At 41.7% G+C, this 15,759-nt stretch overlaps 1 protein-coding gene across 1 annotated transcript in view; it reads right to left on the minus strand.

The window, feature by feature from the left end:
- Nucleotides 1–1,787: 1,787 nt before the first annotated feature.
- Nucleotides 1,788–15,759, minus strand: part of tm9sf4 (transmembrane 9 superfamily protein member 4) — a 23,064-nt gene continuing 9,092 nt past the window's right edge. The window contains exons 7-18 of the mRNA XM_078254260.1: nucleotides 14,196–14,317; nucleotides 13,060–13,171; nucleotides 11,732–11,802; nucleotides 11,422–11,554; nucleotides 10,457–10,538; nucleotides 10,271–10,346; nucleotides 9,849–9,932; nucleotides 8,819–8,994; nucleotides 8,621–8,684; nucleotides 8,231–8,350; nucleotides 5,454–5,543; nucleotides 1,788–3,260 (exon numbers count right to left, since the gene is read on the minus strand). Of these exons, the coding sequence (XP_078110386.1) occupies nucleotides 3,111–3,260; nucleotides 5,454–5,543; nucleotides 8,231–8,350; nucleotides 8,621–8,684; nucleotides 8,819–8,994; nucleotides 9,849–9,932; nucleotides 10,271–10,346; nucleotides 10,457–10,538; nucleotides 11,422–11,554; nucleotides 11,732–11,802; nucleotides 13,060–13,171; nucleotides 14,196–14,317 (1,280 nt within the window). The 3' untranslated portion in view covers nucleotides 1,788–3,110. The remainder of the gene's footprint in view (nucleotides 3,261–5,453; nucleotides 5,544–8,230; nucleotides 8,351–8,620; nucleotides 8,685–8,818; nucleotides 8,995–9,848; nucleotides 9,933–10,270; nucleotides 10,347–10,456; nucleotides 10,539–11,421; nucleotides 11,555–11,731; nucleotides 11,803–13,059; nucleotides 13,172–14,195; nucleotides 14,318–15,759) is intronic.

Consider the following 15,759-nt stretch of genomic DNA (forward strand, 5'->3'; position numbering starts at 1 on the left):
GTACAGTAAATATGGTATCCCAGAGGAACTAAATCAAAGAGTAATGGTCAATACACGAGTACACTCATTTGAATTGAGGAAACCTCTGGGGCTTTACTGAGCAGTCACGTCCCGTAGCCAAGTGGCAGGGGTAACTTAATTTTGGCTCGTCTCGCTCTCTTCAAACGGCTGTTTTGTAGTTTAACAAGTGTTTGGGTTGGCTTGATTATGAAGGCAGAAGAGGGCGCAGGAAGATGATGTTTTGCCCCTGGAGAAGCCGGGTCGATCTAACTACAAACCAGTTTGATTGTAACCATAAAGACTGTGATAGACTACGATGCAATATTCAGCAAAAGGGCTCAGAGTGGTGGTTAAGTTTAATCTTTGAGGACTTATTTGTTTAGGAGCTTGTAGTCTATATTGACATCATCTCATTTCTGGGATTGTTCAGGTGCCGCCGGAAATTCGGCCGGATATCCCTAATTTTCAGCCGGATGTTCGCCACCGTTCGCTTTCTTTGTGTTGGCGTTCTAAACTCCGGTGGATTCCTGAGGACTATGGTTACCTGCTCCTCAGATCTCTGCAGGGTAAATCCAGACAGCTAGCTAGACTATCTGTCCAATCTGAGTTTTCTGTTGCACGACTAAAACAACCTTTGAGCGTACACATGTTCCACCAAAACAAGCTCCTTCCCGAGGCTATTTTGCAGAGGCGACTTGGCTCCCTCTGGTGCTCAGTGAGCCCAAGACGCTTGGTTTAAAGAAATGGCAATATACCAGAGCACGGATTTTCCTATCCTGCAATGCTGTGTGGACAAGCCAGACCCTCTTCCGCAGCGCTGTGGAGGAAGGTCTGGCAATGCAAGCCTAAGAAGCTTGTGATGCTTGATGACAATGCATCTTCTCTGCTTGTTGGAAACAAGTCTTTAGAATATTCTCGTAGGACTATAATCTTGCCCCGAACATCCACCATGAACTATACTGCAGTTATATACTAGTGTTTTGCTGGACTTGCGTTATCTGATCTGTCAGATAACAATAACCGTTCTGTGATTGAGATATATAATAGGGTTAGAATGACTGCATGTGTTGTCTTTAAAGGAATACTTTGTCATTTTGGGAAATACGCTCATTCCCTTTCTTGCCGTCAGATGTACACTAAATATGAAGCTACCTCCAGCAGTTGGTTAGTTTAGCTTAGCATCAAGACGTGAAACCATGGTGGAAAAAAAAAAAAAAAAAAAAGATAGCCTGGCTAGATTTTTTTTTTATGACTTTGGATAGAGTCTAGCTGTTTCCGTACTCCGTTTTAAGCTTGGCTGCTGGTTGGAAATTCATATTTTAACTCATCGCAAAAATGGCAATAAGTGTATTTCACAAAATGTCAAACGATTCCTTTAATGACAGGATTACAATGCCATTTGATTAATATAATTTATATTGTGTAATTTAGCTAAAGTAAAATACATGGGTTGTCTATGGGAAGCCCTTAGCTTGAGATGCTTGTCAAACTAGATTTTTAAATCAGGTTCCACCCATGCTGTAAATCCAATTTTAAGGTTTTCAGCTAAAAAATCTGATTTAGAAAAGTAAGACCACATTTTCGTCACCCCCAAAAAAGGTCATTTGAAAAGTGAAAAGGGGGGGGGGGATAGGACACGAGCTGTAATTCAACAATACATGATAACTATACAGATCTATTAAGAACACTGGATTACATTTCAATGCTCTGCAACCCATTGACACCCAAGCACTGCCAAAATAATCTCTCTCACTATCGGTAGAAGAAACACACAGAGGTGATCCTGCTGGCATTCATAGTGTTTTCATATTTTACATTAAAAAAAATGTATCATACAGCAGATTCAAACTTGAAGAAATGAGGCATAATTTCTCAACGTAACTGGTCCTTTGAAATAACCATCACAAACAGCGATTTTTGCACTCTTCATTACTGCATAGTTCAGCAGGCATCCTGCACCGCTAAGGCTACACCGATGGCATTAATGAGCAGAAACATTTATACTTTTTGTAAGTCTCTACTGGAAAAGCTTCAAACACGTGTGTGTTGCAGACTTCCAAATACAAAAGGTTACTCCTCCTTGTCATTTTAGTGTTGACTATAGCTTTTCTTTTTCTCCAACTCCAGTGGCTCCAGCCAACAGCCCACTGCCTCAGGGCATTGGGTTCATAGTCCCATTCAGAGCGGTTATGCATCATTTAGAGCAAATGGACCAATAGTTTGACATTTATAAAAGACTCATTGTTTTGGAAGGAGAAGCGAAATATCTCGATTACAGTTGTGGTTAACATGGTCACACCAGGACATGGAAACTAGAGTAAAAATAACACAACATTTAATTTATCCTTTCTTGTGTTACAATGTAGAACTGCCCAGCATGATTTCCATCCATATCAGTTCAACACAACAAAGTCAACACCATAACCACAGTTGAGACTCCCCAAATCCTTCCCTGATCTCAAAGTCTCTGAAATGAAACCAAAGTGACATTTGGAAAAAAAAACAAAAAACAGAGACATTGGAAAGAGGAAAGACAAAACGTATGTAAGAAAAATCAGATGAAGTAGCTTCGCAGAAGATAATTGAAAGAAATTAGGTCAGACAAAATGAAAATAAAAACCTGGATAAGTTAGACTCATAACAAATGAAAAGACAAAAACAAAAATGTGCAGAAACTGTCGTTGGACAAGCTTTGGCCCACTGTGTTGTGTGCAAGGTGAAAACAGCAGGAGACATTAACCGTCCCATCAGAGGAGACATCCCTCTGAGTCTCTGTCCTAGAAAAGGAGAGGGAGAGAGAGAGAGAGAGAGAGAGAGAGAGAGAGAGAGAGAGAGAGAGAGAGAGAGAGAGAGAGAGAGAGAGAGAGAGAGAGAGAGAGAGAGAGAGTTTAGCTCTGCCATCTTGCTGTTCTTTCCCATGAGGCCAGTGGGTGGGGCTGTTGCACCATAAAAAGAACCCCTCTTGATCCCCCCTACACACAAGTCAGTGCTTGTTTGACATGACGAATTAAAAAATATATACATTAAAAAAAACTGAATGTGACAAAAATAAAGTAACAACCCTAAAAAAAAAAAAAAAAATAAAAGACAACAGCAGCGACAGTGACGACTCAGTCGATCTTGACCGCAGCATAGATTTTCCTGATGAACATGTAGGCTGCGTAGAAGCCGATCGTGCCCGTGAGCAGCCAGAACGACAGGACCATCAGGGCCGTGTAGCCGAAATACAAGAGGGAGGGGATGAACTCCACAATGTCCAACTGGGGAGAAATGACGAGAAGAGGAATCCATTTCAATGCACTGTTCATTTGCCATCTTATTTAGTTGGTTTTTTTTGCCATTCACTTTCTATTAAGTTGGCGGACTTGCAAGAGATTCAGCAGAGGACGAGATATTCTGACTTTAAGGACATGGAATACATTACAGATGACAGATATATCTCTCTCTCTCTCTCTCTCTCTCTCTCTCATATATCACGGCAATGCCGGTTAAGTGGTTGCGAGTGTCGTTACACTTTTCCAAACCCCACGCAGACAGTGTTCGCTGCAATATAATATTAATGGCGAGCCTAGGGCGGCCGCGGTGCAGTTACACTTCCTCTGGGCCATGCAGGCACACCAGTGTTCTCTATGCCCTGGTGACAGACTGACAGGCTGGAGGTTTTAAGGCCAGGTAACCTGATTTCTATTGCACATTTCAGCAACAATGCCATTAAAGTGCCTTACATAAAACATTAAAGAGCTGTTTAAAAAGAGATAGAAAATAAAAACAAGAAGATACAAATACAAGAATAAAAGTTACAGTGCAGTGTAAGAAATGACCAATTATTTGATTTAATAGGTTGTAGGAACGGGTTTGGGAGGAGTTTTATTTTGTGTGGTGTTAAATCTTCTAAATAAAGAACTAAATGTTTTAAGTAAATAGGATAAATAGGCTTGGAATTATTTTTACAACTGAAATAATTTTTTGGTTATTACAGAGGGAAAAGGTACCGTTGGGTACCGGAACCAAATTTGAGGTACCGAAAAAAATGTGAACGGTACCCAACCCTATTTTGGTTTTATTCAGACATAAGAGAACAGTTACAGAAAGAAATTTTGCACATGGTGCGCGAGACGGGAGCGGTGTCACTGCTGAGAACAGTGATTAGCTGCCAGGTAATGGCGTGAGGAGAGAGGAGTGTTTCTCTTCTTTAACAAGTAGTATTTTTGTATTTTTACGATTCCGAACCGGTACTTTTAAAACGATTTTGATTCCCGCACAGATTCTTTGAAAAATGACATCAAAGTTGTAATATGTTTACTAGCGATCACGTGGAGTGAATGGTTAATAGGCTTTAATGTCCGTCTTGGTGAGCCCAGAGGGAAAATATGCCATTTTAAAAGAAGCCTACATTCACGGTAGCTAGCTAACGGTAGACTACAGAGAAAGTGTGATATTTTTACGTCCGTTTCGGAGTGACAGAGGGAAAATATTTCAGTTGACACATTAAGTGGAACCGAAATTTGCGTTCTAATTCAGTCCGATTCTTACCGGTTGCGTAGGAACCCAACCCTATTAACAAGCTGCATCCCTGATGGCTTTCACATCTCACGCTGCAATTGAAGCAAGACCCCCACCACTCAAAAATGTGGTTTTCTTCGTGTTACTTCAGTTGGAGGTTTGACCTTCACTGTGCAGCGTGATGTGTGCGCAGAGTTTGACACTAGAAAGCCGTTTTCACATCCGTCTCACCTTAAAACTCAACACATGCACTTACAACCAGGATTTTGTGGAATTGCCTCCAGTGTACTTTTTAGTCGAGCAGGAGACATCCTTCAGTTAAATATTCATAGATTCAGGACTTTTTGAATAACAGAGAACAAATAGATTGAGATTTCCAACATGGTGATAAACCATTATCACTCATGAAATGTATTTAGGGGATCTTTAATCCCCCATCAATTTCATTATTTACTAAATAAATCTACTTTATTAAGCCAGACACGGAATGACAAGAAGTTAAGTTTTGGGTCTTGGGTGCTTATTTAGACATTGGACAGAAACATTACTTGCCATCGCATTTACACAACGAGGTGCATGTCTGAAAAAGTGACTCATAAGTCAAACTTCAAAAACACATTTCTTATAATGTAACTTAATATCACACTCTGTTTGTTAAATGCCCTCCTCTTTCAAAACCAATGCATCTAGTTCATAATGCAGGTTTTCTATCAAATATTTGAAGTCTCGGGCCTAACTCAAAATAACCCTGACGATGTATCAGAGATACTAATTATTTCATTCAATGAGTGCCATTAAGACAAACTCACGTGACAACATGTGCCATCATATCAATGATTACTACAGGTAATAATAGTATGTCCAATTAAAACCCATTGATTTCTTCAGCTGCAGTGGAATCAAAGAAGATCTGTTGACTGAAATGTCTCAAACCGCCTCAGGGCCTTTACCTTGTTGACAAAGTAGAAGACGGCGTAAATGAGGACGTAGAACGCCGAGCCTCCTGAAACCAGAAAGGTTCTCCACCACCACCGGTAGTCCTGGTCGAAGGGAGAAACGGAAAAAACAGATGATGGTATAGATATGGTTCAGGCAGAAGCAGTAGGTATGTTTACTGCTGGATAATATTGGCAACACACAACACATACACACAGAAAATGGCACTATCCAACACTGAGGAGAAACTTTTATAAAGCACTGCATCACTTCCCTCACACTGCAAGTTCTACTGTCTAACAACAGAGGGTTTTCACCGACGTCACGTTCTGGGCGGTGACCTGGATGCGCGGCCATATTGGAGGCACTCGGTGTAAACAACTGAACGGACTAATGTGTGCTAGGGCTGCACAATTAATCAAATTTTAATCACGATCACGGCTTCCCACGATCAAATTCACGTGATGGAGCGATATTTAAAATGCTTCATTCCGTTCATAGAACGCTCTGTATCAAAGTTGTTGTTTTTTCCCAAAGCTCCGTAAACCACTCTCTGATCACGTGCCTCCATGGACCAATCAGAGTTGTTCCCTGCAGCTTAGTTTAGATGTAGACAGTCACAGAGGACGGCAACAGATAGCAGTCGGTCATAAGTTGTCACGAGGTTTACCAGTAAACGCAACATTTTGTCCCGTCTGTGTTGTTTTTCAGACAACAGCAGTGACCAGTGCTAGTTTGAGTCTTTTAGCTCATAGCTTTAGCGGCAGACTGTTGAGTAGGTCAGCATTTTAGCCGTGTTTAATCCAGTTACTACTGTAGCTAGTGGTAGGCTAATGTTAGCTGCTGTGTAACGTGTTATTAGTGTTAACTAGCGTGACGTGCAGCGATGTTTCTGGTGCCTCCAACGTCTGTTTTGGAGCATCAGAGCGCAACGCAGACATTTAAGTGGCACCGTAATTGCCGTTGCCATTTCGTCCGGTAGATACCGGGCACCGGATTTTAACATGCGCCGTTAACGTGAACAGAAAATTGCGTTGCCTGTATCTTTTGTAGCACAATATGGATGTGAAAGCAGTTATAATTAGCCTATGTGTTTTGGTTAAAATCAACAAATAATCGTGATCAATATATTGATCAAAATAATCGTGATTATCATTTTGGCCATAATTGTGCAGCCCTAATGTGCGCTTTGGATACTCTACTTTGAAAAGCTCATCAAAACGCGTCCAAGATACAAAGGCATATAGGGTAGGACTTGGACCACAAGAAAAGGCACGATATTTCGAGAAATTATGGTTTATTGGCGGTGAAGATCCCTAAAAGTTGGCTCCCTCTTGCATATCCCGATATAGTCAACTACCTGGTTTTCTCGCCGAGCCCATACACTCTCTCCATATAGACCTTAAATCCTACAAAGGTTTGGAGGCTTATAACCAGATGGTGTGTGGATGGCTGAGGGAGACGCAGGACCAAGTCATTAACGACTGTTGTGTTGTGAAGCCCAAAGTAAGTAATCCAATAACGTCTTTAATCAACCTAACCTTAACTGTATGATATCATTGTGATACTCAAGGTGTAGCCAAGTGACTCGATCGTTTTTTTTTTTTTCATTTCAAAGACCGAACAAGACAGATTGTTTCCTCGTAGATCCTGGTTGACCTTTGCCAACCACAAGCGCCTCCTTTCCTCTGATAACTTCAGGCATTCCTCTCCCTGGTTTTTAATAACTTTTGGAAGTCGATAATATTCCAAATGTTTTTCTCGGTCTGACCTATTGGTACAAACTAAAACACGGCAATAATTAACCATTTTCCTTGACGACTTTCGGGATCTACTTCAGTGCCTGTGATGCGGAGTACCTCCAATATGGTGACTTCTGTTCTGATGACGCGTCGTGAAAACCCTCTATAGAGAGAGCACATTTAACCCAGGCACCGGAGGTGCCTCCTCGTCTAATTCGTCTCCTAGCAAACAACAGAAACATGTCTAAAAGCTGAAAAAAACATAACTTGAGTCTGTATAAGCTGCCGACCAGAAAAACTTATTTTTTTTTAGATTTCATGAAGATAAAAGTGGACACAGACGTGAGGAATCAGCAGGAGGAATGGAGACTGTGGGATCCTAAGACGCTAGGCTAACGTTATGTCCGACATTACGTATGTTAGCTATGTGCTAACATACGTGAGCTATATGCTCACGGCGGATCATATTTACCTGCACTACACCTTGAAAACGTCATAATGGGCGGAGACAGGATGGAAACAAACTGTTCCGTTTATAGAAACTACATCCTGTTATATCGCGCGATCATACGTGAATTCGCGACTTCAGCTGTCAGTCATGGCCTCAGCCGTTCCGCAACAAATCTGGACCTGGTGGGTATTGAAGGACGGCCAGTTGGATATTTGACTTGGTAACAAAATGCTTGCTGCAAACGTAACGTCGGAGATAACGTTAGCTTAGTGTCAGGGTCCCACAGTCTTCCCCTTCTCTCTGCTTCTTCCTCCCGTCTGTGTTCACTTTTGTCTTCATAAAAGCTCAGTTTTTCAGGTCAGCAGCTTATTAACTAACTAAACTTTAAAACTTAAGTCATGGGTTACTTTCCCTGTTGGTAGTGAATATCGCCACACAGCAGCTTTTAGGCATTTTTTCTGTTGTTGCTAGCAGTTGAAATTGACGCGGTGCGCTCTGTCTCTATATGTTGTTGTTAATAAATTATTTACCAATGCTTTATAAAGTAGTGAAAGGCAGCACTTGCATGTGTATTCACACCTAGCCTAAATGAACGTACCTCTGCACAGAGCTGGAAATAAACCATTACAATGCTGATCTGAGAGCAGGAGACCACCAAGATGATGAAGACCAGAAACAGGAAGCCAAAGAGGTAATAGAACTGATTCTCCCAGATGGCCTGTAGGTGGAGACACAAACAACAAAGGGTTAGTGCACGGAAGGGAGGGGGAGGGGACGGGATGAGGCGGGAGGGGCGAGCTAGCCTCCGTTTTGTTTGACAGTACTTCGAACGCCAACAAGAAGTGACCTCACCCTACATCGCTTAGAGCACCTTTAAGTTACAGACAGATATGAAAACACACACAAACAGTTGTACAGCATTGAAAGAAGAGGTGATCTGGCTTTTGAATCGATCACTACACATTTAGAGCAGAGCAGTTGTACTCACACTGAAGATGAAGAAGAGCTCGATGAACATGGCACCGAATGGCAAGATCCCGGCCATCAGGATCCTAGTGGACAGAAAATAAAACATTTTGATCTCAAGAAAGCATGCCTTAACTCAACATTTTAAACGCTACACTACAGAACGTCAGCCATCCCAGTAAATGGCCACAGATTAAAAGCAGATTATTTAAACACTCACCCTACAAACTTGTTCATGTACCAGCGCTGCTCTGGGACCTGCCGAGGGATCTGGTTGGTGCGTACTGGGTTATCATACGGCTGTTTGCGGAAGCCAAAGTAGTAGCCTAGGTAGACCAAGGGCATGGAGATACCGAACCACATACACAGCAGGGCCAGCATTGTGGTGAAAGGAACCTAGAGTGGTGAGAGAAGACAGCAGGGACACAAGAAATAAAGGAAGATGTTTAACAATCCATGTGACTGTATTTGTAAGTGAAAAATCATTATGATATTTCTTTTCTCAAAAGTTACATAGTCTCACTTTAATATGCTAAAAGTGATTTAGGGTCAATCTTTCCTTTAAACAAAGTTTTACAAGTGATCTGTTACAACTGGTATATTAACGTCACTATTACAATAGGGCTGTGTATAGGCAAGAATCTGGCGATACTATACGTATCACGATACATGGGTCACGATTCAATATATTTCGTTACTGTGCGTAAGGCGATATATTGGGATTTTTTTAAAGTATAATTTTAGAAAAACTAATATTTAAAAAAAAAAAGACATGATGTTCATAAAAGTCAAAGAAGTTTACTTTAGGTAAACAATTCAGTACACAGAAAATCAAACTGCCAGTTTGGGATTGTGGTTCACATGTTCTTAGTGAGCTAATGTTTATATGCTAAAGTATTTCAGCCATAGCTACATTGTTGGTTTCTAGAAAAAAAGTCAGGCACTGCTAGGCCCTGTTAGGCAAGGACACTAGTGGTGTGTCTCAGCATAGCCATCTAGTGGTACAACATAAACGTGAACCGCTGTCTGACATGAATATTTTTGAACGTTTAATTAAAAAAGAAAAAAAAAAAAATCGATACAGTATTGCAAAATCAAATATCGCGATACTCAAGTGTATCGATTTTTTCTTACACCCCTATATTACAATAATGTAATTATCCTTCTAGCTGGCTTGTTCCCTAATTTGCTATGAATGTTCACTGAATGCATACATTTTAAATGAGGTGTTTCTGTGTCATGATACTCACTGCCCCGGAGGAGTGTTCTCCCCAGATGAAACAGTTGAGGATAAAGCAGATTCCAAAAACAACGGCAGGATACAACGTTGCTGTCTACAGGGGAGACAAAAACAAACAACCTAAGCCTCTCTGTTCACAGCAACACTTCTTTCATTTCAAACCTTTATTTTAAACTCGGGGCCCACTGAGGGAGACCCTGATTCATAATGGGGCCATGCGCACAGCATGCATTTCAACAACTAGACAATAACATTTCAATTACAACAGATAAAACGTTTAAACAATCAAAAAAGCAGACAAGATACATAGAAGTCATTTATCAAGCTGCCTTGCTCGCAGAACTCAAAACAAACATTGGGTATGTAGCATTTCAAAATAAGCAGATATACTAACGCAGGAGTGATGAGAGCTTTAGTTGATTGTTGACTTACACAAAATGCTCCTTTCCTCCACCGATGGCCCTTCAGTGTACGGTACAGTCTGCCAGCAAAGTAGCCACCAAATACACTGGAAAAAAGCAGTGTAACATCAAAGAAATGCAGTATTTGAAAATAGCTTAATTCCTGAGTCTTTGGGATTCTCTAAATGAGGATTAGAAGGATGAATATGGCTCTTACCCCATGAACATGAAGAGGAAGCAGGCAGTGGTCATCAAGGCTCCTCTACTGGATGGAGACAGCATGCCCAACATGGCAACAACTAGGACATACACACAGGAGCACGCGGTGGTTAGAACATGTCACAGATTGCAATGACAATCGCGCACTGTGTTACACAAATTTAAGTCATCTGTATATTTCCAGTTTTCCGCAGTAACCTAATTTTGGAGATGCCATGTAAATAAGAAACACTGCTGGAACTCTTTCTTGGCTGGGCCAGTGAATTCTTGGGAGTCTCCTCTGGTTGCCTGGCAACCTCACTGTGATGACAAGACTTTAAACCCGCTTTAAAAACTAATTAAAACTAAACTGAATTTGAAAACCAAAAGTCAAAACAAAATAAAAATAAAAACTAATGAAAAATGCAAAACTATAATAACCTAGGTGCAGACACATTTCATTGTTTGTTTCTGCATAGTTTGGCCTTTCACATACTTATTTCTTGCTGCTTCATATCTGTAGGATAACGTGAATGTGAGCCTTAGCACCATGGGAACATTCCTTTGACCCAATTTTTTAGCCTGTGAATACATGATGGGAAAAGAACATCATGGTCTAAGGCTGAGTGTCCACGTAGCGTTTTATTCTGTGTGCAGCATCTTTTTTTTTCCAAAGGGCTCCATCTTTTTTGCAAACTCTTTGCATCGACTGTTTGGCACGGATGATTAATACGGTCACACAACGCATACAGGCTGCGTACAGATGACATGAAGTAGATGGAGCGGATTGCAAAATAGAGGAAGAAAGCGCAAAAGGGCAAAGAGAAGAGACAGGCCAGAGAAAACGACAGAAAGTGTATAAAGTTTGGGATCATTTCAAGCTGAAAAAAAAAAACCTAGGTAACGTTACTGTCGTCGTCATAGACACAAAGCCCACAGGATGAAGCACTTGCCAGCGCCAGAGAAAAAAGAAAACCAACTCACAGATGACGATGAGGATCATGCAAAAGAGCTGGATCCCTGAGCCCAGCAGAGAGCTGAGGATCATGGGATATTGAGGGGGCCTGAAGACATCACCATGGACATTCTTCCATCCTGACTCCTCCATGGTGTCCTCCTGGTTAGATAGAGATAAGTAGAGAAAAGTGTGGTCAAGTGCCTGGAATATACGGATTTATTAAACGTCAAGAGCCCAAGTTGATTGCAGTTACACTTAAATCAAATAATTCTATACAATTTCTCAAAGACATATGCGTTCTTTCCCCAAAGGACTTGTCGGTGTGTATTTTCTTACGATGTCATCCTCTCTGTTGTAGTTAGCAATGTCCTTTCTCAAGGTCCTGATAATGATCATACTCAGAATACCTGAAAAGGGAAAAGGCGGGAAACGAGAAGGATGTCAGTCAGCTCGAAAGACAGACATCAACATTTTCCATGCTGTGATAAAACTATAGATTTAGTACATATTACATAATATATAGATTTTAAGGGTGTCACGATTTCCATTGTGAAATGAAGTCACAATGTCGAACTTCGAATTAAAAAATGGAATCACGCCCCCATGTCACGTCCGGTCGGCTTGTCAAGCAGAAAAAAAACACACAGGTGTTGAAGTGCTGCGAGTCAAACTCCTCTAACTTAGCTACAGCCAGTCAAAAGATAGCACGGCAACTGTAGATGCAGGAGACCGATGGACAGAACTTGAACCCCCTCCTCTTTCACGCTTTTGCCGGTGTGGAAGTATTTTGGATTTCCAGTGAGTGACAATGTTCGATAGCAGTGACAGCACCGTTTGGCTTAGTATCAATGACGTTAGCATCGTGGCTAACACTATTGTTACTTTATTTTTTGACAAATCATTTCGGCTCTGCTTTCTAACATAATGTCATTGTGCTAACCGAGCACTGTTAGCCTTTACAACAGAGCTGCTTCACTACACTTGTTAGATATTGTTTCATTACAGAGTTCTCTTTTGATTTGTGCCGCTGTGTGCTCGTGGTGGGAAATGAATGTAAACAGAGAGCGGCGTGTCGGAAAAGCAATGTGCTGTGACGTAGGCCCACTTCAAGGCCAGGCTGATGTTGGAAGTCCCTCTAGTGGACAGAATATGTAATAACAACCACATGCTTCAAGTGGCATTGACAATGCATAAGCCTGAGTAGTGTAGTACATATTAATAACAGGCTGCATTTGAGCATTAAATCTTCAAATATTATTTGAATAATGGCATGGCAACCTGTGCTTTAAAAAAAATAAATGTAAAAATCGAGAATCCAACCGAACCATGACCCTAGAATCGAAAATTTTATCGGATCGAGGATTTGGAGAATCGTGACATTTACAAGCTTTAAATGTTTCAAGAGTTTCCAGAGAAGTGTAAACAAAGCACAAGGCCGATGCTATGTGTTACAATTTCAAGGCCATGTTTGACATTAAATTTGTATTCACTAATTGTCTGCCATGGGCCTGATGACCTACAGTACTTTCTTGTGTTATATATATATATATATATATATATATATATATATATATATATATATATATATATATATATATATATATATATAGACATTCAAGAGGTTACAGTTGCGCTGAGCAGGATTCGCCAAAGATTTAACATACCAGACAGGAAGAAGACGACCACCACAGAGTTGACAATGGAGAACCAGTGGATTTGGACATCGCTCATGGTCAGGTACGTGTCCCATCGAGACGCCCACTTGACCTCGCTCTCCTGCACAGAGGAGATAAGAAGCTCAGCAGTCCTTCCTCTACATTTACCTAGCTTTGATTCAACCCCTCAACCTGGAAAACTGACCCTGCTGGGGGAAAGAAACCTGAATTCTATCACCCGACCTTGTTGCTTTGAAATGAATGAACCCGGACATTTCCAACTGCAATCTGTAAGTATTTGGACCGTCACACATTTTCTATTGTTTTGACTTTATAGCACACTGGATTTTAAATTATCAAAAGGGTCTAAAGCACGTGTCAAACTCAAGGCCCGCGGGCCGATCCCGGCCCCTGGCAGGTTTTTATCCGGCCCGCATATCAATTTAGGTTCACAATAAATTTTGGCCCGCCTAGTTGTGCACCAAAACAAAAATACAGGAAACTGTTTTTCAAACGGCAACTACACAACACTTAGAGCAGAATTTGGTAGATTGCCGACTTTGGGACTCCCAGAAATTTCCAAAGAAGCGGAGTTTTCAAAATGAAAGCTGGGAAACAGGTTGCTGTGAGTTGACTTTTAAAATGTAATCTTTGTTTTGCTAAATTCTAAAATTTTTAAGGAACTATTTGCTGCCTTTTTTTAGGGCTTTATGTGGACCAAACTGTAAGCGAGAAGACTATATGAGACATTGAATAACAAAGTCAAAGATATTTGACTTTTTTCAAAATAAAAGCATGAAAATAAACTATATGTCTGGCCCTTGATGCGATTCTCCTTTTCCAGTGTGGCCCTTAGTGAAGTTGAGTTTGATCACCCCTGGTCTAAAGGGAACCACAGAGAGAAAGCCCTGACATCACATGATCATATAGATAAAAATGAATTAACATGTTTTAATTTCAAACTAATCCTTTGTTAAATACAGCAATTTGGGTGGTTTTACGGAATTATTCACGGCTGTGGATCAGGTGGGAGAGCCGTCGCCTAACAATCGCCTCTAACAGTCGCCATGGCCACAGTGTATTCATGTGTGAATGGTGCCTGTAATATATAAAAGCACTTGAGAGTCAATGCAGCAATCACTGACCTCCCAGTGGACAGAGTAGGTGAAGAGGACCTCGTTCTCCTTGGCCGGGTCAATCTCCTGTGGCGAAGAGCCACTGGCCTCAGGCAAGGTGCAAGTCTTCTTACTTTCCTCAGCCTTCAGATCTGAGAATAAATACAGAGGAAGCATTACAAGAAGCGAGGGACTCTACAGTCCACTACACTACAGTTTTATAAATCATTTGTCATTTTCACGCGTTTGTCACACAAACACTGTTGTTTTTCTAGCAAACATCCTGAACTTCAAGGCTTAAGGCTGGGTTGGTAAAAAGCACAACCCCACATCCACAATACAAGCCTAAACAGGTTAATAAAAGAAAAACTAAAGTATTAAATGACCTTTGAATACTACAAGGGGAAGTATGCTGGTCAAATACTACGTGACAAACACTAAAGGTCCTTGCACACTGAAAAAATAAATACAATCTAACGCTGTGTCAATCATGTTTACACACTGGACACTGCCTCCGAAGATTTCGTCCGTCATAAAAAAATAAAAATCTGAAATATTTGCATGTGTTTTGACAAGGAGAAGGTATGAGCCTATCCAGAAATGCAGCACAGAAAGACGCCGGCAGAGTGCAACGTATCATTTCATAACTCAGATAGTCTGTCTCCGTAATTCTGTTCTCTCTGGCCATGAATATGCTCACAAAGTCTGCTGAACCAGAGTGCAGAGGGCCCAAGATGAAGTCAGCTCAACGCCAGCCACCGATAAGAGCATTTATGGATGACCTCACAGTCACCACAGAGTCAGTCCCAGGCTGTCGATGGATTCTAAAGGGTCTCGAAAAGCTAATGGAGTGGGCACGGATGTGTTTCAAACCAGCCAAGTCAAGATCAATGGTGCTGAAAAGAGGAAAGGTGGATGACAAGTCCCGGTTCAGCGCCGCAGGGGTAACAATCCCAACCGGCACTGAGAAGCCTGTCAAGAGCTTAGGCAAGGTGTTTGACAGCACCCTGAGGGACGCAGCATCCGTCCGATCAACCTGCACTGAGCTAGACGGATGGCTGAAGTCAGTGGACCGGTCTGGATTGCCAGGGAAGTTCAAAGCTTGGCTATACCAGCATGGCATTCTTCCCAGGATCCTGTGGCCACTCCTCGTCTATGAAGTGCCAATCTCGACTGTGGAAACCTTAGAGAGGAAGGTCAGCAGCCACCTTAGAAAATGGCTGGGGCTTCCAAAAAGTCTAAGCAGCATCGCACTCTATGGGCATCGCAACAAACTGCAATTGCCACTCAAGTCCTTGGAAGAGGAGTTCAAGGTAACGAGAGCAGTGGTAGAGGAGGAGAGAACCTGCAGGACAGTGGGAATGAGGCAACAGGGTGCCTGGATACGATGGGAGAATGCGATCGAGAGGAAGGTGACATGGTCGGAGCTGTGGAAGGCAGAGCCACAGCGGATCAAGTTTCTCGTCCAAGCGGTATATGATGTGCTTCCCAGCCCATCAAACCTTCAAATATGGGGCAAAGTGGAGTCACCAGCTTGTACACTGTGCTCCAAGCGTGGAACCCTAGAGCACATTCTGAGCAGCTGCTCAAAGGC

Source organism: Sander vitreus, chromosome 7 (genome assembly GCF_031162955.1).
Source record: "Sander vitreus isolate 19-12246 chromosome 7, sanVit1, whole genome shotgun sequence".
Taxonomy (NCBI): Eukaryota; Metazoa; Chordata; class Actinopteri; order Perciformes; family Percidae; genus Sander; species Sander vitreus.